The following is a 25,214-nucleotide window of genomic DNA, read 5'->3' as shown; positions in this document are numbered from 1 at the left end:
AAAGAAAAGAAAAATAGCTCCCCATTGACCAGCTACAATGAAAAAAAAAGTTGTTGTCTTCAAAATGCCCCAGGGCAAGAGATACATTTCGTCACACTGTTAAAATAATCGCCTAAGTCATTTTTTGTCAATTTTTTTTTTTTCCTAAATCATCTCCTCATGATGCCGGCCACCTAGCCTGGCTAACACCAGATCTCATTTGAGATTTGGTCTGGACACCAGCCGTTCATTTCTCTGTAGAGGAGGTGTGGTTTACGATCCTCCAGAGCCGTTTATTGGGCGATTAGAATGTCTATCAAAAGCGTCTGTAGGTAGCTCTTAGCCAATCAGATCAGTTATACCAGATGACGTAGTAGAGCAACAGAAATGGATGTTTGTTTTGTGTGTGTCTGTGAGAGTGTTGCTTGCTGCTTTGTTTCTCCAGTTCTCGCTTTCTGCAAGATTATTTATTTTCACGCTTTATTCCCCCTCATGTCATTCAGCCACACACATCCACTGATTTTATGGGCAATAATCAAGCTGCTGCGGGTCTCTCGGCGGCTCTGCTGTCCCCCAGCTTGTGGCGAGATCACCGGCGGTGACCGGCGGTCTCGCCGGTGCGGCGCTACGAGCCGGCGCTACCGGTGATCTCGCTACGAGCCGGGGGACAGCGGAGCCGCCGAGAGACCTTTCGCCTTTCAACTTTCGCTCTAAACTATTTAAAACACCATCTACAGCTAAAGAGAGTTTCGCGTCTGCAGCAGCCATGTTGGATCCGGAAAACCACAAGCTTCCAAGTGCCGAGGGCTAAGAATGCTTCCTGGTTTCCAGACTGGATGGAGGTTCGAAATTAAATTCGAGCGCGCAAGGCAGTCTGGGTATACCCAGGCTACCGGCCACCTATGGTAAAATCGCCTACATCCTCAGTTAATCAGATCATGTGATTTTACCCCTTTAAGATAATGGCCTATGTCAAGTGTATGACTTAAGCTGATTTATTATGCCTAAGTCGAAATAAAATGTGACTGAGGCAATTTTTTTAACATGCCTTTGTGACTCAAGCAAGATATGGTAACACGAGTTACCATAAGACTGACATGAGCGTGTCATAAACATGACATGGGATGTGTCATGAACATTAATGACACTTTGAAGTAACATTAATGCTCATGATACTTGTCATGTCATGTTTCTGACAGGCATTCATTCATTCATTCATTTATTTCTCTTAAGTTACATAATTTACACACAGTGTTATTAGCCTACTTACTGTTATTCCTTTTTCAGTGAAATGATCAATAACTGTCATATGTTACACTTTTGGTGAAGTTTTTTTGTGTTTCCTGCAAAACTTGAAAAAATGAATTCGGTGATTATTTTACCAGATGACGATTTGATTCAAGTGAAGCTTTGATTGTAGCCGAAGAGCAGCCGGTGTTTGATGTCGCAGAGAAGAAGACTTTTATTGTGAAATGTCCAGTAAGAGCAGAATGCGACACAGGAAGTTCCGCATCACGACTGCTGGTCAAGTGTTGCCATAACAGGCAAGTGGCTAACGCTAATGTTTGCTAACTAATTAGCAGGATAGGTGAGTGGCATTTATTTAAACATATCGTATAATTCAGTTAAAAGCCGATAGGTGTTTTAAACGTTGGGATATTACAAAATAATGAAGACAAGCGGGTTGTCATTGTCTCCTGAAATGATTTGGGCCTCAGCAGCTGGCTAACATCAAGCAGCTAAGCTAAGCTTCTGTAGCTAGCCAGTCACTGTGATACCGTTTGTTTATGTTAGCTGAGCGGCAGCTTTATTTTCTAAATTACCGCATCGAATTGAAATACATGGTTAGTATTTTGTGGCACCCCGTCTTTATCATCTTTAGTGAGTATTATAAATACAAAATGTGGCTTTTCAATATCATAATAGAGGTGTAGCTGTCGTTTATGTTGGTTAGCCTTATTACGGTGACTGCTAGGTGGACATTTTCTGTGTTCAGCTTATGAGCGGTGAGCTACAGCAAAGCTATCACTGTTTATATGTTTTCTAATAAGAAAATAAGGATGTTGGAATACAGACCAGCTCCTTAAACAAAACTACTGATCAATATTTTCTTTCGTTACCTGATATCTACCGTAAATTATACTTTGTCTGGTAGAGACGCTAGTGGAGTGACGTTAGTAAACACCAGGCCGCAGAGTACACAGTGTGCCTGCGTTTAATGCTGTTAAGGCCTCACTAGTTGTTACACCAGGCCAAACTTTTAATCAGGGCAGTGCTGGGTCGGTTTGCCTTCGGAAACGACTCTTGTTTTACAGAAAATTGATCTTAACCAGCTGTCAGAGGTCGTTTTAAAATGCTGTACCTCAGCGCCTGGGCTGTCCTGTTCAGGTGAAAGCTGTGTGACACTCATTTGATTGTTAGTATGACATCGGGTTTATCAAATATTAAAGGCAACTGGTTTGTGACATTAAAATATGGGAATGGGGATCCTCTTTCATCTTATCGATATGTCTACAATCCAAGTTTGTAGGATTTTCTGCTGTTACATCCACTACAGAGAAACCAAAACATAAATATTTTGAGTCTAACCAATACATCAGCTGTTCTAATTACTAATCACTATTGGCTTGTTTGATGGCCAAATATAGTTTAAAGTAGTTTAGAAACAGTGTTGCCATCACATGGCATTGAGATTTTTAATTTTTCCCCATTAAAGGGGCATGCCTAATATGTATATTGATCAAAATTCTACAGTACAATAACATATATCTGTAAAATAATGTAATATGCTTTAGATTGAAAAAAGAAAAAAGAGCTGAAGTGATTTCCAACTTCAAAGTGCATATTTTTAGGTTTTGTGCTGTGGGTAAGGTGAGACAAACCGTGGAAAGCCATTGCCTTTGGCTTTAGGAAATCAAGATCAACATTTTTCACCACTGTTAACTATTTAAGTCAATAAATTGTTTAAATGGTTTATTTATTTCTAGTCCCCAAAAATCTAAATAACATGTTATACTTTTATTAAATTAATTAATATCTTTGGTCCATATATATATATATATATATAGGCTTTGACCTGTACTTTTCTCTCATTATGTTTTTTTTTCTTTTCTTTCTTAAATCTAGGTGTTGTCGTTGTGTGTGTGAGTGTTCCAGTCTAAACCATGGAACAGTGTGCGTGTGTTGAGCGGGAGCTGGAGAAAGTGCTTCATCGCTTTGTAATGTACGGACACCAGTCTGAGGAGAGGCTAGACGAGCTCCTGCGCAGCGTCTGCGAGATACGAGGACAGCTAGTTGCTTTTGGTAAGAAAAACTGATAAACTCAAAGCGACTGAACAATATGACAATATAAATAAGGTCAATTTAATGTTATTCATAGCAGTATTAATTTCTTTGTATTTAAATTAAATGGTTATGCTTCATTCATTCTGTACATTTCTTCCTTTTTCTCACTTGCAGGAGTACAAGATGCAGACTTATCAGTCCTATCTCAGACTATGGCACAGTGTTGTAAGAATATCAAAGAAACAGTGCAGATGCTAGCCTCCCGACATAAGGACATCCATGGCAGTGTGTCAAAAGTGGGCAAAGCCATTGACCGGGTAAGGACGGGTAGAACCATTCTAAAACATTTAAACTTTGGTATCCATTCTGTATATTTAACCCCCGATATGCTTCTCTGCAGAATTTTGATGCAGAGATCAGTGCTGTAGTGGCAGAGACGGTGTGGGACACCCCAGAGAGACAGAAATACCTGAGCGAGACCATTGTGGAGCACCTTTACAGACAAGGGATGCTTAGTGTAGCAGAGGATCTTTGTCAGGTCAGTAACTGTGAAGCTTTCATAATGTTTTTGGTCTAAATACAGTCTGAATGGCTTTAAAATGATTCCTTTCTTAATTATATAAATGCAAATTAAGTAAAGCAATAATATGGGGCTTCAGATCTAGTTTAATCCTTGTTTTATGTGATGATTATTTTTGGAAAAGAGAGCTTGATAACTCAACACTTGTCTGTTTTGTAGGAGTCTGGTGTAGTTATAGATATGAGTATGAAGCAGCCTTTCCTGGAGCTGAACAGAATCCTTGAAGCTCTGAGGATGCAGGACCTCAGGCCGGCACTTGAGTATGTTTTATTTTTCTCATTATTTGTGTCTAGACCATCATCATCTTTTGTAAAGAGAATGAAAGACTTTCCACAAATAGGTCGAGACAGAGGTTGACGTTCTAGCTGTTCAATGGACTTTATGGCCACTTAAAAGTTATCACTTGTATAAAGCCTAAATTAAGTGGATACATTTCTACTAAGTTTAGGTTTACTTAGGTCAATCTCTTTTGAATACATTATGATGATTAAAAACTCTCTTTAGGGTGTTGATAACTTTAAGTGTCGACATAGTTGAATTAACATATTCATGCCTGTGCTCTCTTAGGTGGGCTGTGACGAATCGGCAGCGCCTCTTGGACCTGAACAGCAGTTTAGAGTTCAAGTTGCACCGCTTGTACTTCATCAGCCTGCTCAGTGGTGGAATTGGCAACCAAATGGAGGCCCTGCAGTATGCCCGGCACTTCCAGCCTTTTGCCTCTCAACACCAGAGAGGTAGATGGCTTACAGTGTCATCACTGTGACAATTCTGACACAAAAATGCTTTACTTAAGTCGTTTCACCATTTTTCTTAAACATGAAAGAATTTGAAGCTCTGACTCTTCTAAGAAGAGCCCCGTACAACAATCAGTGAAGTGTTTAATGTTCCTAAGTCTAATACACAACTATTTTGAGGCTCAGATTTTTTATGTAATGTTTGTTTTTGTTGTTTTTTCATACTTTTACTTTTTTTGGTTTGTTTTCCTGCAGATATTCAGATCCTGATGGGCAGTCTGGTGTACCTGCGTCATGGCATTGAGAACTCTCCGTACCGCAGTCTCCTGGAGACAAATCAGTGGGCTGAAATCTGTAACATCTTCACCAGGGATGCCTGCGCTTTACTGGGCCTCTCTGTAGAGTCTCCACTCAGTGTTAGGTTAGAAAACCATGGACAACACACAAGATCTAATCTCTGATTCTCTGTAAACTCTTTACTTTTATACCAAAGTTGAGGCTAAAGTTGAAACTTTTTGCATTGTCATTGCTGCACTTTAAGTTAAGCATGTGTGCTTAAAATATTTAAATTACAGTCAAACTTTATCAGCACTGCCATGTCTATTTCTCTGCAGTTTTGCATCAGGCTGCATGGCACTGCCTGTACTGATGAACATCAAGCAGGTGATAGAGCAGAGACAGTGCAGCGGCGTCTGGACGCACAAAGATGAGCTGCCGGTAAGTCTGTCTGAATTCCCAAACACCATGTAATGCTCCTTTTCATTCTTTTTTATCGTACAATTGATTCAAATGGTGTCTTTTCTTATAGATTGAAATCGACCTGGGGAAGAAGTGCTGGTATCACTCTGTGTTCGCCTGCCCGATCCTCCGGCAGCAGACCTCAGAGAGCAATCCTCCCATGAAGCTCATCTGTGGTCATGTTATCTCCAGAGATGCCCTCAACAAACTGACTAATGCTGGAAAGTAAGTCAGCAATACAGCTAATTCATTTATTGTGATATGTATTCATAAGCCAAGAGAATAGTCTGTTTAAACCACATAACAAAGGACACACTGTAACAAGTGTTCCCACTCTCTTCTCCTCCTCAGGTTGAAATGTCCGTACTGCCCCATGGAGCAGAATCCGTCACATGCCAAGCAGATCTACTTTTGATACCGCACACTTTCTTCACGAGTAAGGATGAAGTTCCCTGGAGCTCTTTGCATTTCCAGGACCATTTGCTCTGGCCCTTTTTCCTCTGTCCCTGGCCTCTTGGCCTGTTATTGTAAGCATTAAGGTTTTATCCCAGTGCTCCTCTGGACAGCCTTGGCCATCCCGTAACCCACCTCGGACCTTCCAACTTTGCGTAGTATACAGCGGGGATGGTCCAACTACAACCTGTAGTAGAGTGAGGAGTCTGTCAGTAATGAGAACATCCTCACGAAGAAGCACCTCTGAAAAATGTTCATTCATTGAAACTCATTTGCAAATGCCTGCAGAGTTATAGGCTTATCTTTTTAAAGTATGTAATACTTTATAGTGTTTGTTTTCTCGGCTTTATCGACTGTTTGAGTTGGATGACTGCTTCTTTTTTTTCTTTTTTTTGTGACAGAAGCAGTTGAATGATTATGGATGGGTGAGTGTGGGTAAATGGTATGGACAGACAGTTTCTGGTTTCAGAATGGTAATAAACTTCTATTACACATGAGAAAAAAACACAGAAAAACAAACTGTGTTTAAGGTTTATTATTTGCTGGTGAAGGGAACTGTGGAGGTCTCACTCGAATGGAACTCTTGATTGTGACCCATTACTCCTCCATAATGTAATAAAGGCCTCACGTAGCTTGAAAGTCACTGTTGGCTGATCAGTAAAACAATTAACTCATGAATGGTGGAACAGCTTTTTTTCTTTTTTTTTTGTGACTGACTGCACCAGCAAGATTTTCCTCATTGTAGAAGCCATTTGTCTTGTTCTATGTATGTATTTAACAAACAGTGACAAAAAGGAAAAGAAACAAAAAATATATACTACTGTGAAATGTGCTTTGTTTCTATTTTTCATTGCAACCGCCACAACGGCTCATGTAAAATAGTAAATTAAACTGAACAGCAACGTGCATAATCAACACTACTGCGTGACTCTCAGAACTACCGACTCAACAGTTCTAGTCACGGTTGTGCCATCGCCTCACTCTGCCCCTGCATTGTATATCCTAAGCTTGCAAGCCATGTGATTTGGAGATGTAAAGTGGTGTGATGGTAGCCGTATGGTCTGACTTGCAGTGACTGTAGGCTTGTGATTCAGCTTTACTCGTCGTGGGTGGGGAAGTCCTTCAAACATTGTTGTTTAATATATACTTAGAAAATGCCTCTGCTGCATAGCGTTTATTTGAGATGGAGTCAGAAAAGTACATTAATGCATTTCCTCAGGGCTCATTGTAACAGTTCATACCACACTTTGCAGTTAAAGTTGTACATTTATATAAGGAGTCTTGAACAAAGATTACCCATATTTCACTGGTGAGGCTGATAGTCTGGGTTTTATTGTATATATTATTCAGCTGGTGATGTGGAAGCTAACACTGGGAGAAAGGGTGCCACAAGGTCCAAGGAATTTGGATGTAAAATACAGTATGTTTAGATCAATAGTGCAAGTTCCCCGGTGTCCTCTTGAAAATGGTGATGTCACCTCACACTCTAGTGAGGCTCATTTGTTCCGCAAGCACCGCACCAGCATAGCTCACACTGACAATGCAACACTACACTCAGTTTTAAGTCAGAGTTTAAACATTTTTATCTTGGTTTAATTTGGAAATGGGTTTAAGCACATGTTTTGTGTGGACTTTCACTGAATTTCCTCAGTTTTTTTCTTTCTCTCTTTGGTTGACAATCATTCATTGCTTCTTCGAGTGTTCCTTCAGATAGACTGCTAGAGCTCCGTACTTCTGTCGTATTAATTTTGTTGAATGTTTGCATTTCCTGCTTTTGTGTGTTATGCAACTTTTATTGTAAATATTTATCCTCTAACATGTTTCATATACTTGCATCTGAAATTAAAATAAAAATTTATACTCCGAGTCGATTTGGAGGCATGTGGTGGCATTTGGTAGTGGCCTGCTCTCACCATAACTCACTGACCATTTTGCTTCATGTTTTAACATCTACTTGGCCTTCCTTTTATCACCACTTGGTGGTGCTATTGCTGCATTATTGATACTCAGACTAAAGCTTCAAGTCTGGAACAGGTGAAACATGAAACTTGGTTGTGTTTTTCTTCAGTTTGTCATTCTTCTGTAGAAGTTGAGTATAGACTTGGGGTTCGTAAAAAATCTTGAATGCTTAATTTGATTAGGAATAACCTTGGATTACACTGTGCTCTTTGAAAAATGCTTGGTTTTCAACATAACTGACATTTTTCCACAACAGACACTGAGTCCTTATAGTACAAAAAGCACAGGTGACATCGATAACATTAACGATGAGTTCCCCTAATTGGAATGCAACCATTATTAGCCTTATTAAATACACCTGTGCTTTTCCTACTGTGAGATATCAAACATATCTGGTGTTTCATCGACACAATCACTCATAAACCAACATTTTTTGTAATCATCCTGTCACCATATTTTTAGTTGTCTCAGACAAAACACAGTCAAATGAACAGCTGCAAGGTGACAATGACTGCTGTGGGTATAAAGAAACTCTATGGCTTTGAGAGTCTGGGAATCTTTGGTTTGATTACCAAAATGCTTGAAAAGTGCTTGTTTACTGTATATGCTGCTTTTAAATATGTCATCTTAGAAATGCACCTTGAAAGTACTTACATTTGGAAGCTAGAGGGTTTTATTTGAAAAAGTTACACAACAAGGAACCTTTTTTTCCCTGCATAAATTCTACTTATGTTAAATAATCATGTAGATTCATCAGATAAACAGCAGTGATGGCATTCGGCACTGCAACCCTCCTACAGAGTGATAACATGTGAGAGGTAAGAATCTTTTCTCATCCCACTTCAGTAAACCACTCCTGAACTGTGCAGTTATATTAAGCCCCAGTTTATATAATGTTTTAAATGCCTTGTGAGTCAGCTGCAGCTCATAGCTATTCAGATTACGACCCGGTATGAAAAATAAACCTGCGTTATGGACTTACATGTGCAACTTATTTTTCACACTATTTTATAGATATAACCCTACATAGACATAAACAGAACACATGGATTAAAAAAAAAAAAAAAAAGTCAAGTGTTAAGCTTTCATCCCTGCCAAGAAATCCTTGGCACTCTGTTTTAGTTTGATGGTTTCCATAGAAGTGCTTATATTCAGGGATCCTCCTGTGTTTCCATCTCAGCTGACCTTCCACCTCCCCTGCTGTCTGTACTGCAGGAGATGGTATGTGAAGACTGGCTGGGGCAGAGCAGGGAGGGCCTCAGGGAGAGGCCGAGATAAGGATTCAAGGCTCAACCTCTAAATGCCACATTAGTCCCAAAAGCCTCCACCGCTCTGTTGTTCATTCTGTCATAAAGCTCCTGTCCTTGGGTTTTATTGGCACGCTCTGTGGAGATTTTAAGCCCCTTCAGAGCAGGCAGGCAGGCGTCTGAGCCCTCGGGTGAATGCCATCAGTTACACTGCTAACAATTTGACAAGCGATTCTGGCGAGTTTAATTCAGGAAACGGAACACAGAAAAGCCTGTTAAAAAGCATTTTTTGCTGCCTTGATTTACACAAAAACGCCATCAGGGTTTGAAACAGCTTTCACACCACTTCATGAATGTTTATTATGAATCCAAAACATTATTATACTGTACAGTTTTAATTCCAGTAAATAGACAAGAGTCACAGTATGTTGAAAGGTCGGTTGATAGCTGGCATTGAATGTTCATATATTAATAATAAACAATACAAGAGAACAACTGTGTGTGCCATGCATTTTATAATGTTATTGGCTGGGTATGTGCACCAATAAGCAGGGCAGTCATGTTCAGCATCTTAATCTGTTGATTACATCATTGCAATCAAAACTTGTGCCCATTTAAGACAACTGTGTGCTTGAAATACAATGACAAAAAGGCAGATTAAATCAAAATCACATTATGTACAAAATATATATATCTCACCTGACAGGAGCTGGAAGTAAGAAAACAACATTTCTTAAGTATGGTACACAGTTTTCTTGATGGCAAAGACATAGCATTAGTACCTTGGCACCAGAATGCTTTAATCCTTGTTAGGTAACCCAGAGATGCAGCTCTCCTCACAGAACCCAGGTGAACCCTGAATCCACAGAACCTTCTGCAGGGACTGAACAGCTGCTCAGATGTTACTGGGCCACACTAAATCCCTTTGGTTTCCTTTGGTTACTATCAAGACTATACACCAGTCCAAACCAAAAAGTAACACGAGATAGAAACAATCAGGTTATCAATTTTCTCATTTACAGGTTTATAATTGGACAGGAGTCTTGAGCCCGATAGTCTTGGTGTTTGGCTATATTTTTTTTACAGAATTGACACCACATCACCAAGGATAGACCAGGCACAGACAGCAGTGCTGTGCAGCTTCCCTTAGTATTTACGTGTTCTGTAGGATGTTATTGGTCCAGTCCTTGCAGGATCAGGGCATCAAACAATCAACGATGGTGCATGGGCAGAGAACAGGAAAGGGACATGAGACCCGTTTTGCCAGGAGAAGAAGAAAAGTAGAATAAACCCTATGGAAAAAGACATCTGTGAATCAGTTGATGCATTTTTTGTAAGAAAAGCTCAGATTTTGATCCAATTGATCCAATAACATTTAAAAGGTCTAAATGAGCTCAACGATAATATAATTTTATCTGCATTCAAGTTAGCGTATCGCAAAACCAGAGGTAGCCAGCTCAGCCAGCGGAGGTCTCTAGTTTGCTTGCTCTATAGTCCCATAGATGTGAAAGATCTGTGTAGTTTCATACACAGAAGTTGGCTTCATCGCCACGACCAACTTTCATAGGAATGAACAGGGCCCTGTAAACTGACACTGTATAGGGTCCTTTTAATGTGAAAGGGGCTGTTTTCCCCAATGAAGCGGAAACATAAATGGCTCATTATTTAGACTTAGTAAGGGATCATTTCTACATATTAGCTTAAAATTACACATCATTTTGTTTGAGGAATGCAAAAAGTAATTTGACTTAGAAATTCTAAATTGAAATGATTTAATCATACTAATTACTATCTAAATTCATTTTTACTTTGGTCAAAACTTGTTTCTTAAAATGCTTATCTTAGTAAGTAAAAATGTTTTTCAACTCAGTAAGTCTATTTTTTCTCTTCTCCTGGTGGGCGTGGGCTTCTGTCGAAACCATACTTGAGGGAGAAAACAGTTTGCATTGCAAATGCTGGTAAGTCTCTCACATTTAAATTTCAGAGGATTCAATTCTATCTATCCATGGCAAACCAGACGAAGGCCTGTCTTCTTGTTTTTCACCCGCTCTCTCACTCCTCAACTCTGGCACTTCCCTTTCCAGTGTCCCATTCCTGCTTCCTCCACCTCCTCCTTCTCCTCCTCCTCCGCCTCCTCCTCCTTGCTCTCTGCCGGCCCTCAGCAGGTACAGTTCCCTCTCCAGCGCTTCATTGCGGTGGTACATGTCTAAGTAGCTGGCCTGCAGCTCCTTCTGGTAGCGGATGACCTTGTCCTTTTCAGTCTGCCATGTCTGCCTCTCCTCTTCAAAAGCCATGGCCTGGGCCTCGCTCTGGCGTCGCTCCAGCAGGAGCTCTGCACGCAGACGCTCCTCCGTAGGGCCCCCGCACCCTCCTGCAATGAAAAGGTTCACATGGCTTCAACTACAGTCCAGCAGAGCCGTAGGGGAAATATAATGAAAGACATTGGCTGCTTTTTAAATGTGCAGAGAACTCTGCTCCTGACCTGGTTAGTGAGATAACCTGATTTTGGTTCCAAGCTTATAAACATCATAACTCAAAATAGCCCAGATGAGCTCCAGCTGTGTTGATAAGAGACACAGTTTGGATGCCTTACTTTCTGTGATATTAAACAGGCATGTGGCATATAATCATCTTCCTTATTTTACTAAATTGCCTCAAGTTTTCCATGCATGTCAGCTTGGCATGTACAGCCTCAAGTAGGTTAGAAATACTGTGCTATTTTTTTTCCTGTGGTTAAATGTTGATGGGTTAGATCTCGTCTTCTGAGACTTGCTAACAAATCAACAAATGGCCTTCGTGTCTTATCTGTGCTTCTGGCGCCTCAGCATGACTAATGTAAGGTGTGTTCCTTCAAACCATCAAAGCAGGTCATTAAAATTCTGCCAGTGACGATTAGTAAGAGACAGATACATAAAATTACCTGTTGCCCCAGCTGCAGGACTCTCCTCAGCTCCTTTCCCGTCCTCATGTGCATTCTGAGACCTGCGGCGCTGCGTCCCCTGCAGGACTAGCTTTAGCGCTTCTAGCTGGCCCTCCCTGTTGCGCAGATTTGTGCGAGTCTCCCTGAGCTGCGTCTTTAGCTGGAAGATCTCACTCAGCTTCTGGGTCACCTCCGCCTGGGAGTCCCTCAGCTGCTGCTTCAACAGGGAGATCTCCCCCGACTTCTGGCAAACCTGAGAGATAGAGTAATGGGAAAATGAGGGATAGGGGAAGGAAAAACATACATTTTTACTGACTCCTGATTATTTAAACAGGACAAACAAGGAAGGAATTCAGCTATCTCCCCTGTCCCCTGTAATTACGGCTGTCTAAGTGCTTCTCCCTGCTATAAAGTGCCTCTCCTCCCAAGGCCGTACCTCCCACTGCGTCTCCTCCAGAGTCGGACTGGTTCTCTTTGCGATGGCTCCGGCCTCTTGGCTCTTTTCTTTATTCAGGCTGTCGAGCTCCTCTTGCAGTCGGTTCTTCTCCTGCTGGGCCTTGAATAGCTGCAACTGCAGGCTTCGCTGGGAGCGCTGGGCATGCTGGGAAACCTGACGCAGCTTGGCGGCATACAGGCGTTTCAGCTCCTCCACCTCCTTCTCCCACAGACGCTGTTTCCCTTCGAACACCTGCATGCGGCGAGCAGATGGGGGTCAAACTTCAAAAGAGAGGCAGATGGATGAATAGAGTGCTGGTGAGGAACAGACAGACAATGAGATTCACCTGAGCAATGGCGCCCTCGCTCTCGTCCAGGTTTCTTTTCATCTGTTTCAGCTCGTGTTCTTTCTCCACCAGGCGCTCCTCCAGGTCCCGAACCTGGAAAACACAACACTGTTACTAATCTGTAAATCATTCTGACCGGCTCATCCTCCCATCCTTCCATCTGTGCAGTACTCACCACCTCCTCAACAGACAGGGAGAGTGTCCATTCATAAGGGGGCGGAGCCTCCCCTCCATATGGAGCCAGACGGCTCAGGGTTGCCATGCTCCGGCATGCCATCTCTCCTATGGCCACGCCCCCTGGTCCTACAGCCTTGGGGCCCAGAGAGGTGCGGTCCAGGGAGCCAATGGTGTTGATGTGGCCCATAGATGCACTAAGGGTAAAAAAGAACCCCCCCAAAGGCTATTAAAATCTCTTCCATTATAACCACCCACACAGTCATTAAGTTTAAAAAAAATCAATTATAGCAACACTTCTTTTGAATATAAAGTAGAGCTAAGAAGACAATAATGCTGCAGCAGACCTGATGTGAGACAGGTGTGGGCGGAAGGGAGGCCGGTATGGCGGCAGGCTGCTCATGGAGTTATGGCCCGAGTCTGACAGGTTATCATCCTCCTGGCTCATCCCACGCACCGAGGAGAGGGCCTACACAGTCATAATTATACAGTTATTCATCACTGCAACACAAATGAGATTTATTTTAGTCCAAAATAATGGTTGAATAAAATGACAAATCGTGAGATGTTAATTGTTTTGCTTGTGTAATCAGTGCACAAAGACTGAATTCAGTTGTTCCATGTCCCATAGTTTCACTTTAACTGAAGTCTATGAAAAGATTTTTGAGATATTTTGATAAGTAAACAAACACATAAATTGGCGAGCCATCTCCTTGGCAGAAGCAATAACTGGGCATGGATTTCAGATTTCTGTTAAGATGTTTCCTGCTTCTTGGTGTTTTAAGCACATTAACCTTGTAAATGCTCGGCACCTGTTCATTCTGGGCTTTTTTTAGGGCTGCAAATAACAATTATGTTCAATATCGATTAAATGATTGGTCGTTTGTATCTAAACTGAAAAAAAAAAAAAAATGCCCATCACAATCTCAGCTACAGATGACATCTTCAAACGTCTAGTTTTGTCCGACCAACAGTCCAAAACCCAAAGATCTTACAAATCACGAGTTGAGATACTGGATTTTTACTGAATTTTTTTCATTTGTAAAAAAAAAAATGACTCAGGACAATAAACTGGTTATTATAAAAGTTGCACACCTAATCATGTGAACTGAATCAAGACCTGAAGTACCAATAATGATTTTAAATACCTTGTTACCACTGGAAGTCGGTCCTCCATGACGGGAGGGCGAGGAGGAGGAGGAGGAGGTGGAGACAGCTTTGGGGACGTGGGCGTAGGCTCTGTGCAGGCCGTTGGAAATGCCATGGTCCACATCCTCCGACTTGGAGGAGGGAAAGAGGTTTTGCATGGAGCTGAAATTTTTTGGGGTGACCGGCTTGAAGGCAGACCTTAAACGACCCTGAAGGGAAAGAGTTGATGGCACTTTAAGAGGATGCAAAGATATAAAGTAGCAGAGTGAAGGCTAAAGGGGAGCGAGAGACCTTACTCACAGCGAAGGGTACAGGGACAATAAATCACAATGTTTCTATTAAATCAATGCTGTCCCACCCTCTGTGTTCTTAGCGTTGATCAATTCAAGCAAAAAAAAAAAAAGGTGAGATTTGATTGCTGCAATAAATTCAGCAACACAGCAAGTGGCAGACTTTCAATCTGTGCTGGTGGACTTGTGGAGATTTAAGGCTGATTTATGCAGTGGGGTGCTGCACCATGTTGCCAGAGATGTATAAATGTGATACTGATCAATTTAACACAGCCCCAGCAGCCCGTCACTGGCTGTTTATCATTTATAAACAGAGCACAATGGGAAGTCATTCAGCTGCATCTGTGAGGCTCCTCCTTCCTACTGCTTCACTTCAAAGTACCATAATACCTTCAAGATTGCCCTGATTCATTCAATCTGAAAAGTATCTGTTTGATGAAAGCGGGTCTGGTTTCAGGATCTACATTGGTAATAGTTCAGTGTGTTGTGGCCTGATCACAAGATATGTTTGACATATGCACATGTGCATCTGTGTAGAGGTGTGCAGCTGGATTTTTTTGTAACAATGTAGGTCAATTTAGCATTTATTCATTTACTGTCTTTGATTTTTAACTATGTGCTTGTAGAGGCACTCAGTCTCATTCTTCGACTTTTACTGTACCGCTTTTTGGATTCAACAAACGGTATTTGCAATGCAAACGGCACAACAGCACAGCTTTCTTTGTTTTAAGATGTTCAACTGAAAACTTGAATTAAAATTCATGTTCAACGCACGGTCAAAAAACTGTGTATCCATCAATATCTGAATCAAATTTAAAGCATTTTTACATTACAAAATTATGCATTTTAGACCATTTTAAAACTTAGGAATTATAATGAAATTATCATGAGCAGTTTTTAATCCTTTTTAAGTTAAATTATTATCATTAATCAATAAGTCCTTTTTTGGCTCTTACAGTGCTTTCTCCTGTACAAACAATCATTCTGTGCAATATTCTTTACCGCTGCTTTCCTTCATTTTTTCTATACTTCAAGTGCACTTACTCTCAATGTTTTATATATTATACTATACTACTATATTAAACTGTAGCTATGTACATCGTCGATTTTATAAAGTTTCATGTTTTATGTGGTTGTCAGGTTTTTAAAGCAATAATGGAGTGGCACCTGTAATCTCATTGTATTTATTATATAATGACAATAAAACTTTCCATCTATTCTATCTAGGGCTGGGCGGTATATCGTTATTACGAGTTATACCGATATATTTTAGCAAGAGATATGTAGTTGAGACACTATCGCCATACTGATATATAATATCTTTTGATGTCGCCTTAACTCATGACCGCTATTTGTTTGCTCCCCTCTGCAAACAATGGTTCTGTAATTTAGGGGGTATTTCAGATTGCAGATGAAGAGAATCTGAATCTGATGAAATTGCTTCAACGAGTTGGAAGGTTTTGAATTCGATAAAGTTTTAAAATAAAACAAAATAAATAAAATTCTTATGGCGTTGAGTTAAAACGAAACACTTTGCACGTTTTGTTTAAAATACCAATATATATCGTATATCACCAGTCGGATATGAGTTTTGGTCCATGTCGCCCAGCCCTAATTCTATCTAAAAAGTTTTTTAGTCTTTAACTATTTTACTTTAACTATTTCACTCTTTTAATAATGTAATGTACCTGATGCTCAAGAAAAATATGTTCCTTTGATAAAATTCAAGATTAAATTTAAGATTAAATCATCCAAAAATAACACAGATATTATAGGATTGACATTTTCCTGTGTGTAAAACTACAATATTTACCTTTTCGTACTTGCCCCCACTTGGCAGTGAGTTCTTTGTCAAATCTACTTCGGTGCCGTCTTTATGGTAGACCTTGGCGTATAAGCTGTCCTCCTCACGGCCGCTGGAAGAGCTGAGGCCAGGGATAACGTCCTTCTTACCGTCACTGCTTGCGCTTCCTTTTGGCTCTTTTCTGGTTGGAAACACAGAAGGTCAGCTGGGGTCAAGTCCTGTCATGTTTTATAGCACCTCCCAGACTATGTTTAAAGCTGCAGCATGTGAAATGGGCTTCTCACCTGGTAATGTTGAGGTAGTTGAGCAGCTCTCTCTGGGTGAAGCCTTTCTTCAGGAGGCCGTTGCTCTGTTTGGGTCTCACCTGGGGCACTGCACGGCTGGCTTTGGTCGGGGACACATCTGGCCTCTCCACCAGACTGCCTACGCTTCCCATGCCGCAGCGGGACGAAAGGGGCAGCGGGTTACGGTAGTTTTTGTTGGGGCCACGGGTCAGAGGAAGAGTTTGGACTGAGGTTGCCATTGGTTACAGGGTACTACGGGGAGGTAAGGTGCTCTGTAGAAAAGAAAAACAGGAAGGTAAAGTAAAAAGACCTGTTTATAGTAAATAATAAGATGATGGCAACATATGATTATAGGCTTTCTTTGAAGAGGCTTCCTGCTTCATGTCAAACTGTTTTAAGCACAGCTGTTCATTGTGGGTTCAAAGGATGCTAATAACATTTATGTTCATTACTAACTGAATTTCTCAAGTAACTGATTAGCAGTTCAGTTCACAAAAAATGTCAGGAAATGATAAATAAAATGCCCATGGCAACTTCTCAGCATCCAAGGTCTTCAAATGTCTTGTTTTGTCCAACCTAAAGTTGTCACAATACTAGAATTATCTAAAAAAATATCTAGTTATTATCTAACTACAATAACCAAAGTCAAGTCTAGATCCAGACTGATATGGGTTTTTGAGACATATGCCGACACTGATTTTAGAGGGGTAATAACTGATATGGTGGCTGATATGGAATTTTTTTTAACTGGGATGAAAATTAACAAATTAACAAAAAACATTTTTAAACATTATCTAACATTGCTATAAATTATACAAATAGTGTATTACATTGTTATTCAATTCTATGAATTATAAGTGAGAAAAAAATAATAAATAGGAATAAAACACCATTTCTTAATCACGGCAAAAAACATTTTCTACATTATATATTGTGTAAAAAAGTTGTCAAAATGGCACATGTCAAACAGAATAGACACAGATACTGATATGCCTTTGATAGGCCAATATCGGCCGAAAATATCAGTCAACTGAGATATCTGTCAGGTTCTACTGAGGACCATGAATCATAGCGACCCGTCCAATAGCTGTTGAGATATTTTAGTCTGGCTCAAATGGATGGACTATCCAACAATGCCATTAATAAAGCCATGCTGCTAGTATGGCTAAAAAAAATGAATCTCTGTGTCTTCTCTCCTCTACTGAAATAGACTCCACCTCTTGGCCCTTCACTACCCTGTGTGGATGTTGGTCTCTGGAGGAACAGTCGGAGCCGGCAGAAGTTTCATCAGCTGTGTTTCTCGGTACAGACAGCTGTCTCAGAGCACAGCTACAACAACTCAGCTTCCCACAACATCACAGCACTTTACTACAAAACAAACACAAAAACTGACCTCCATGAACACCCCATTATAGGAGAACAACGGATGTCACATTACAAAGAAGACAAATCCCAAACCAATCTGAAAATGTCTATATTTCATAATGCAGCTGTTAGAGCATCAGCGTTGCCTCTGAGAGGCTTGTGTTATCCTCTACCAACAGACAAATCCAAAGACTACAGGATCACGTGGATCTGGGATGGTTGTGTTGTTGTTTTTCTGAGGTAGGGCAGCATATGTCACACTACAATCCTGCTACATAACCCTGATCCAACTAGGTTACTACAGCAGGGCTCATTTCCTTAAAAAAAGTGAAAAAATCTGACCGAAGTCTTTTGGCAACAGTACAGATTGTGGTCCATAAATCAAGTGCAGCGGCAGCTTATTTTGTTTGTGTAACCCGCTAGGTGTAATAAGGTTACTAATGAATGGACCAGGACTAGGTTCGTAGAGGAGGGTTGGAAGAAATGGACAACCACAATGAATAAACGGAGCCACGTAGTAGTTTAAATGTAAGTTCAATGTATTGAACCAAAAAGTTTGAATGGAAAAATAAAAATAAAATAAGAAAATAAATTCAGTATTTTTACAACTGATCTTTCAATATTTCAGTATTTCTTTTCAATATAAAACAACAAAAAGTGTCCTCATAGGAAAGGTAATGTCCCTTTAATTGTCCTTTAATGTTCCTCAATGTTCCTTCAGTTGTCCTTTAATGTACTTGGTGCTGCAGCGCGCGTTATTCAAAAGTCAAGTCAAATCAGGGGGAAATAAAATAAAATAGTCAGGGGCACAAAAGTCAGGTGTGTGTGTGTGGTCCTACCACAGACACACTCAGTTACGGTGAAGAAGGGCTGGATGTCCTCCTCAGGCTCAGGTGCTGGTTCTCTGCTCCTTTGGTATCACTGGCTCGCCATCTCCTTCCATGAGGAGAATCCCGATCCATATCTACGGTAAGTTCTGAGGGTGCTCAAAAAACCTAGCCTGTATAAAGACAGGACTATTACTAAATCACTCATCAAACTTCTCTGTTATGGCCATATTCAAATATCTCAACACACAGGATGCAATACTGGAACTCAGTAGTGATGGAATTAATTATCGTTTTAACTGTTTACCATGAGATATGGTAATTTTAGATCAGTTTCCATATGGAATATTATCAATTTTAACCTTTTTTAACCATTGCACACATGTTCATTAAGTTATGAACTGAAAAATGACAGAATGCACCTTTAACACACATTAAAATATTAAATTCAAGATTCCAGAGTGTCTGCCTCTGTTATGAATTAACCTTTTTAGCAGTTTTCAACAGAACACACATCTTTAACCAGTGCATCTTGAAATAAACACACAGAAAAATACCCACAGCAGTAAAATAAACAGCACACCCCATTTCTCATCAGATTAACCGAGCAAAATGTGCAGCTTTACCTCTGGACACACACAGTAAACAGTAGCGGCAAGTCACGTTCATGTGTTTACAAGTTTTCGGCCGTGTCGCGGCCCAATACACACTGTGGCTACTGCTGTTAGCATTAGCTAGCACTAATTAGCTCTAAGTTAGCTCAGGTAACTCACCAGGTCTCTGCCGAAAACAACAACACACAGGTCCTCGACAATCCCTCTGCTCCCGTTAGGTGCAGTTTCCAGACTTTTTCTGTGCTCTAAAGTGAGTTAACAACCGCCGGTTTTTGTTTACTAAAGAGTGACTTGCTTCGGTATTTCTCACCTGCTCGTCATGGCTGCTCTCACTCTGACTCTCGCGAGAAAAGGGTGGAACTACTTTTTTTTTTCGAAAAATAATATACAAATAAATACTGGGTGTGTGCAAAATAAATATAAATGGGAAAATAATAAATAAATAAATAATAATCAAATAAGGGTTGATAAATAAAAATATATATAATTTCAAAGAACTAATAATATTTTTATCCCCAATTATGTACTGGGTTACACCCTCCCCTTTTAATTCTCATGCACGTCCCGCTGCATGTTTATTACTCTACAATAGGAGTGGTGATTTCAAAAGCTTGACTCTGGGACCAATAATCCTTATTGTCAGTATTCAGGGAATCAATAAAAGCTTCACTTAACCCTTGGAATAGTGACTTAACGACTGTGACTAATGGGTTGCCTAACTGAGGATAATCAAGTCTTTTCATTGGCTGACGAGTTCTCTCAGATCTCCGCACAGGTTGAGATGGGTCTGAGTTGTCACTTTGGGTCATAGCCACTGGTTGGTCAGCCACCACTTGATTTTCTGTCTGCATGTAGCTCATTTCAGGTAGGTCTGACCCATCTGCCAAGGTGTTATCTGGCATGGATGGAGGCTGGTTAAAGAGACTGTCTCCTGCCTCAAGGTCAGTTTCCTCATTTGCTGTGACTCCATGTTCAACATCTGTCTCATTTGATTCACTCTCATTTTCTCTTTCAGGTGGTTCCAGATTGGGCTCCCCATCACTTGACCTCTCCATGGAGGGACTTCCAGGTAAGCGTGGGGCTCCAGTTGACATTTCCCGTAAGTTTGTTCCAGTTTCAGGTAGGTGTATTCCAGTTCCAGGTAAGTGTATTCCAGTTCCAGGTAAGTGGTTGTCAGGTTCCTTTCCAGGTTTTCCATGTCCATCCTTTTGTTTGTCTGAGTTCAGTTTTTGTGTCTCATATATTTTGATGAAATGTGTCTCTTTTATCTCCTCTGATGGTTGAAACTGATAACAGATTTCATCATCATCATTCTCTTGGATCAAGTCGTTATCCTCTGCTTGAGTGAGACTTTGTCGAGTTTGTGGTCTTTGAGGCTTACTGATACGCTTGGGCTCCTCTTCTTCCGCCTGTGGAAGAAAACCACAGGGGAGCAAAAGGTCTCGGTGGAGCGTTCTCAGGGGACCATCTTCTTTCTCTGGTTTCAGTGTATACACCGGTAAGTCTCCCATTCTCTTGGTGACTACATACACTATTGGCTCCCAACGGTCTGCCAGTTTGTGTTTACTTCTGAGACGAAGATTTCGGACTAAGACCCGATCCCCGACATCCAACGTGGACTCACGGATAACCTTGTCAAACCTTTTCTTGTTTTTCTCAGCCACTTGGCGAGAGTTCTTGGTGGCTACTTCATAGCTCTCTTTAAGATGAGTTTTCAAGGTTTTCACGTAGTGAGAATGTGAGAGGGTCTGTTTGTTGTTTACTGGGAGTCCGAAAGCGATGTCCACGGGCAGCCGTGGCTGTCTGCCAAACATTAGCTCGTATGGGGAGAAACCGGTAACATCATTTTTTGTACAGTTATAGGCGTGTGTGAGGGGTTTCACGTAGTCACGCCAGTGGGTTTTTTCTCTGTCCTTCAAAGTACCCAACATACTGAGCAGGGTTCGGTTGTAGCGCTCTACTGGGTTCCCCCTAGGGTGATACGGACTGGTTCTTACTTTTCGTATGCCTAGGAGGGAGCACAGTTCTCGGATTGTGTGCGACTCAAAATCTCTCCCCTGGTCACTGTGGAGACGCTCGGGGAATCCATAGTGCACAAGGAAATGTTCCCACAGGCACCTTGCCACCGTGGTCGCCTTTTGATCTCTTGTGGGAATTGCCACAGCATACTTAGTAAAGTGATCTGTTATCACTAGAATGTCTTTTGTGTTCTTGCTGTCAGGCTCTAGCGAGAGGAAGTCCATACATACGAGCTCTAGCGGCCTGGTGGTCTGGATGTTAACGAGTGGAGCCGCCTTATCTGGTGGAGTTTTTCTGCGGACACATCTCTCACATGTCTTTACCTTTCTTTCGACATCTGAGGCCATTCTCGGCCAATAGAAACGAGACCTTACAAGTTCGACTGTTCGCTCTATCCCTAGATGGCCCATTTCGTCATGAAGGTTTTGCAACACAATGGACCTGAGAGTCTCAGGGAGAACAAACTGCATGATGATTTCGGTTCCAGAGAAGCGCTTTCGGTAAAGAAGATCATCTTGAAGCTCAAGACGCTTCCATTCTTTCAAGATCAAATGAAGGTCAGAGGAGTCGGCTTTGAACCCAGCAGGTAAGTTACTTCCTGATTCTAATAGGCGGATGACTTTGCCAATGATAGAATCGTTTCTTTGTGCCTGCATGAGATCAGAGTGACTGTACTTCGGAATTGTGAGGAGACCATTGTTTAAATCTTCCTCCTCAAAGACAGTAGGAATGGCTGCAGAGGACATGGCAAGAGACTGCACAAGGCCAAAAGATGGTGCATCATCTAGCAAAGCTGTATGCCTCTGACAGGTTGCAGTGACAGTATCTGCAAGGAGGAGTTGGGGTTCCGCGTCCCTTACAGATGACAGAAGATGAGACCTGAACTTCTCGATGCGTTGGCATTCCTCTTGAGAGACCACGTCGTCCACAAGCGCCCCGTGAGGCCTTCTGGATAGACCATCGGCGTCTAGATTCTGTCTGCCAGCTCTGTATTTGATGTCGAAGGTGTAAGTTGACAATGCTGCAAGCCAGCGGTAGCTAGCGGCGTCTAGCTTCGCTGAAGTGAGCAGGTAGGTTAAAGGGTTGTTATCTGTAACAACTGTGAAAGTATTGCCGTACAGATAATCGTGAAATTTGTCTGTTATGGCCCATTTAAGGGCCAAAAACTCCAACTTATGAGCCGGGTATCTGGACTCACTTCGAGATAAGCCTCGGCTTGCATAAGCGATCACGCGTGTGGTTTCTCCTTGTTTCTGATACAGGGCAGCCCCCAACCCTGTGGTGCTGGCGTCTGTATGAAGGAAGTAAGGCAGCTTTGGATCAGCATAGCCAAGCACAGGTGCAGAGGTGAGTTGTGCAATGATTCTTTCAAAGGCTTGCTGACATGAATCACTCCAGCGTTTCCCAAAAGGTTGCTTGGGGTCAAGGTAGTTACCGTCAGTTGGAACAGGTTTGCGACCTTTGCGCCGAGGTGGATAGCCGGCGGTGAGAGAGGTAAGTGGTTTAACTATTTTTGAGTAGTCCTTCACGAACCTCCGGTAATAACCGGTAAACCCAAGAAATGACTGGAGTTCTTTCAAGGTTTGAGGTCTTGGCCAGGTTTTTAACGATTCAACCTTCTCAGGATCTGTCTTTACTCCCTCCCTGGACACAATGTGTCCTAGATAGCGAACGGAGGACTGAAAGAACCAACACTTTTCGGGTGAGAGCTTGAGCCCGTATTCTCTCAGGCGTTCAAGGACATGAACAAGCCGGGTTTCATGCTCTTCGAGTGTGCTGGAAAACACTATTAAATCGTCCAGGAAAACGAGAACCTCTTTCAGGTTGATGTCTGTCATACATTTCTCCATGAGCCTTTGAAAAGTGCTCGGAGCATTTGTTATTCCCTGGGGCATACGATTAAATTCATAGAACCCAAAGGGGCACACAAAGGCTGTCTTTGGTTTATCTGCCTCACACATCTCGATCTGATAATACCCCGATTTAAGGTCCATCACAGAAAACCATTGCGACCCGGCAAGGGCAGAAAAAGACTCCTCTAAATTTGGTAATGCGTAGGCATCACGGATGGTCTGCAGATTTAGTTTCCTATAATCTACACATAACCTCACATCACCATTCTTTTTTCGCACCACAACAATGGGCGAGGAAAACGGGGACTCAGACTCTTTAATGACACCAGCATCTAAAAGGGCTCTGAGATGCTTTTTGACTGCCTCGAAATCATTGGGGTGAACGGGTCGTGACCTCTGTTTAAAGGGAGTATCGTCTTTGAGGTTAATGTGATGCTGAACCTTCGTCGCATGACCGAAGTCGAGGTCGTGGTGAGAGAAGACATCGGAGAAAGTGTTTAATGTTTGTGTGATCCTGTGTTTCCATTCCTCAGGAAGTGATGATGAACCAAAGTCGAAGTTCAAGGAAGACTTTGGGTCCGTGCTCTGCTGTTGGGCAGAACAGTTAGCAGTGATCGGCTGGTCACTTTCCTCTGTGGGCGAAGGATTTGGAATGACACGATCAGGGGCAACTAGCTCAGCGATCACACAGTTGGCAGGAAGTGTGATGTCATGATTTGTCTCGTTTCTCAGGATCACTGGAACTTTGTAGGGACCATGCTTTGGCAGAGTGATGAGGCAGCAATCGACAAAGACACCGCCTGGCAAAGATGAGCTAGTTGGCTGTTCAAGTAATGCCCACTGTTCTGACTCAGCTTGGTTGGAGTACACAAAACCCTCAAACAGAACTTTCTGGTTTGCAGGTAGAACATAAATAGTTTGACCTTTAAGTTTCACCAGACCAATTTTGCCACTTTCAGTTTGTTTCTTTCTGACCTTAAGTGTTTTCAAGACCTGCTGATAGCCGTATGGAACGGACTGAGAATGAGGTAAGGACTCGCAGTGCAGGTCATACAAGGGGTCAAGAGTGTTTGTGCCAATTAGCAGAGGGGTATCACTGTTTGAACGGAGATCAGGGACAATGAGGGCCAAGGTGAGTATCTCAGGTTCAGTTTCCAAAAAGTTTTTTGGAAACTTTATGTTTGTCTCCACATATCCTAGATATGGGACGGTTTGGCCATTGGCCCCCTCAACTTCAAGAAGCTCAGAAATGGGCTTAATGGGGTGCTCAGCTAAATGGTCTTGGTAGAAGGTCATGGATATGGTGGTGACTTGTGAGCCGGTATCCAGTAAGCAGCTGCAGTCCACTCCATTGACAGCCACTTTGGATGTACACTTGCTCCCCACAAGTCGACTAGGCAGTTTCTTGTTGTAATGTGCGTCAGTGTTTAAGCTTATTGCTTTCTTTGTGTTTTTACAATTGGGACGTTTCTCATCCCTAGCTTCTGTCTGTCCCACAACAGAAGCTTGACTTAGTTTAAATCAGATGTGTCAGTGGTACTATTGTAGCTTTCCCACACGTGCTGCTTTTCTTTGAGTGCTTTTCTTTTGGCAGCTACTAGCGCTGGGTTTGGGTCTTTGCTGCATCCTGAAGCAATGTGAGCATCCTCCCCACATCTGAAACAGTACCACGGTTTTGGTCTTGGTACTTTTGCTGTGATTTGTTTGATTTCTTTAGCGCCTGGTTCAACTTTTGTTTTTTGTTGCTGTTTTTTGTTCCCTTTTGACGCAATTTTTACATGTTCGTCTGTGCATCTGGCTTGGAGCTGTGCTACTTGGGCACTAAGACTTGCAAGCTGCTCCCTGAGATCACTATCTGCAGTGGGAGTATTATCAGGAACCATCATGGGGTAAGAAATGCTCGTGTCTGGTATGCATGTGGTTTGTAACTGTGTGACAGCTCTTGTTTTTGTCATCCCCAAATGTTGCTTCATTCTGGTTGCTTTACTTGACTGCTTATCCTCCTCAGTGCGCAGTAGTAGAAGCAGTTCAGCAAAACAAGGAGGGTCGTTTTTCCGCTGTTCAAGCTGGAGGTTGGTCAGCAACGAGCCATCCCAGCAGCCACGACAAAACTGTCGGAGAAGTTGTTTGTCCACATCACCAGGAGGTATCCCGCCTC

The 25,214-nt window shown here is 41.9% G+C and overlaps 3 protein-coding genes across 6 annotated transcripts in view; 1 reads left to right on the top strand and 2 right to left on the bottom strand.

Moving 5' to 3' along the window:
* Positions 1–1,481: 1,481 nt before the first annotated feature.
* rmnd5b (required for meiotic nuclear division 5 homolog B) lies at positions 1,482–7,640 on the top strand. Of its 3 annotated transcripts, none has more exons than XM_059346639.1 (10): positions 1,482–1,567; positions 3,106–3,282; positions 3,439–3,581; positions 3,665–3,802; positions 4,004–4,104; positions 4,412–4,578; positions 4,834–4,999; positions 5,193–5,295; positions 5,387–5,541; positions 5,668–7,640. In XM_059346639.1, the coding sequence occupies exons 2-10, from the start codon at positions 3,144–3,146 to the stop codon at positions 5,729–5,731; spliced, it is 1,176 nt and encodes a 391-aa protein (XP_059202622.1). In that variant the 5' UTR covers positions 1,482–1,567; positions 3,106–3,143; the 3' UTR covers positions 5,732–7,640. The 3 variants fall into 3 exon arrangements, with proteins under 3 accessions (XP_059202622.1, XP_059202624.1, XP_059202623.1); XM_059346641.1 differs by having other exon boundaries at positions 1,492–1,523; XM_059346640.1 differs by lacking the exon at positions 1,482–1,567 and adding an exon at positions 1,687–1,823.
* A 1,904-nt stretch (positions 7,641–9,544) lies between these two features.
* n4bp3 (NEDD4 binding protein 3) overlaps positions 9,545–25,214 on the bottom strand; it is a 40,443-nt gene continuing 24,773 nt past the window's right edge. For both annotated transcript variants that reach the window (XM_059346392.1, XM_059346393.1), the window contains exons 2-10: positions 16,379–16,650; positions 16,104–16,275; positions 14,000–14,209; positions 13,199–13,320; positions 12,853–13,048; positions 12,678–12,770; positions 12,332–12,583; positions 11,896–12,148; positions 9,545–11,346 (exon numbers count right to left, since the gene is read on the bottom strand). In XM_059346392.1, the coding sequence (XP_059202375.1) occupies positions 10,949–11,346; positions 11,896–12,148; positions 12,332–12,583; positions 12,678–12,770; positions 12,853–13,048; positions 13,199–13,320; positions 14,000–14,209; positions 16,104–16,275; positions 16,379–16,617 (1,935 nt within the window). In that variant the 5' untranslated portion in view covers positions 16,618–16,650 and the 3' untranslated portion in view covers positions 9,545–10,948. The remainder of the gene's footprint in view (positions 11,347–11,895; positions 12,149–12,331; positions 12,584–12,677; positions 12,771–12,852; positions 13,049–13,198; positions 13,321–13,999; positions 14,210–16,103; positions 16,276–16,378; positions 16,651–25,214) is intronic.
* Positions 18,162–20,812, bottom strand: LOC131981887 (uncharacterized). Its single transcript, XM_059346394.1, has 2 exons — positions 19,344–20,812; positions 18,162–18,743 (listed from the first exon to the last, which is right to left on the bottom strand). The coding sequence occupies exon 1, from the start codon at positions 20,693–20,695 to the stop codon at positions 19,763–19,765; it is 933 nt and encodes a 310-aa protein (XP_059202377.1). The 5' UTR covers positions 20,696–20,812; the 3' UTR covers positions 18,162–18,743; positions 19,344–19,762.

Source organism: Centropristis striata, chromosome 12 (assembly GCF_030273125.1).
Source record: "Centropristis striata isolate RG_2023a ecotype Rhode Island chromosome 12, C.striata_1.0, whole genome shotgun sequence".
Classification (NCBI taxonomy): Eukaryota; Metazoa; Chordata; class Actinopteri; order Perciformes; family Serranidae; genus Centropristis; species Centropristis striata.
The sequence above is the reverse complement of the archived record's forward strand: the minus strand, read 5'-3'. Positions and strand labels throughout refer to the sequence as shown.

Bases quoted from the DNA above. Each gene is read 5' to 3' on its own strand.
- rmnd5b (XM_059346639.1), top strand. From the start codon at position 3,144: ATGGAACAGTGTGCGTGTGTTGAGCGGGAGCTGGAGAAAGTGCTTCAT. The intron at 3,283-3,438 runs GTAAGAAAAACT...TCTCACTTGCAG, and splicing joins AGGACAGCTAGTTGCTTTTG to GAGTACAAGATGCAGACTTA. The intron at 4,105-4,411 runs GTATGTTTTATT...GTGCTCTCTTAG, and splicing joins GACCTCAGGCCGGCACTTGA to GTGGGCTGTGACGAATCGGC.
- LOC131981887 (XM_059346394.1), bottom strand. From the start codon at position 20,695: ATGGGAGACTTACCGGTGTATACACTGAAACCAGAGAAAGAAGATGGT.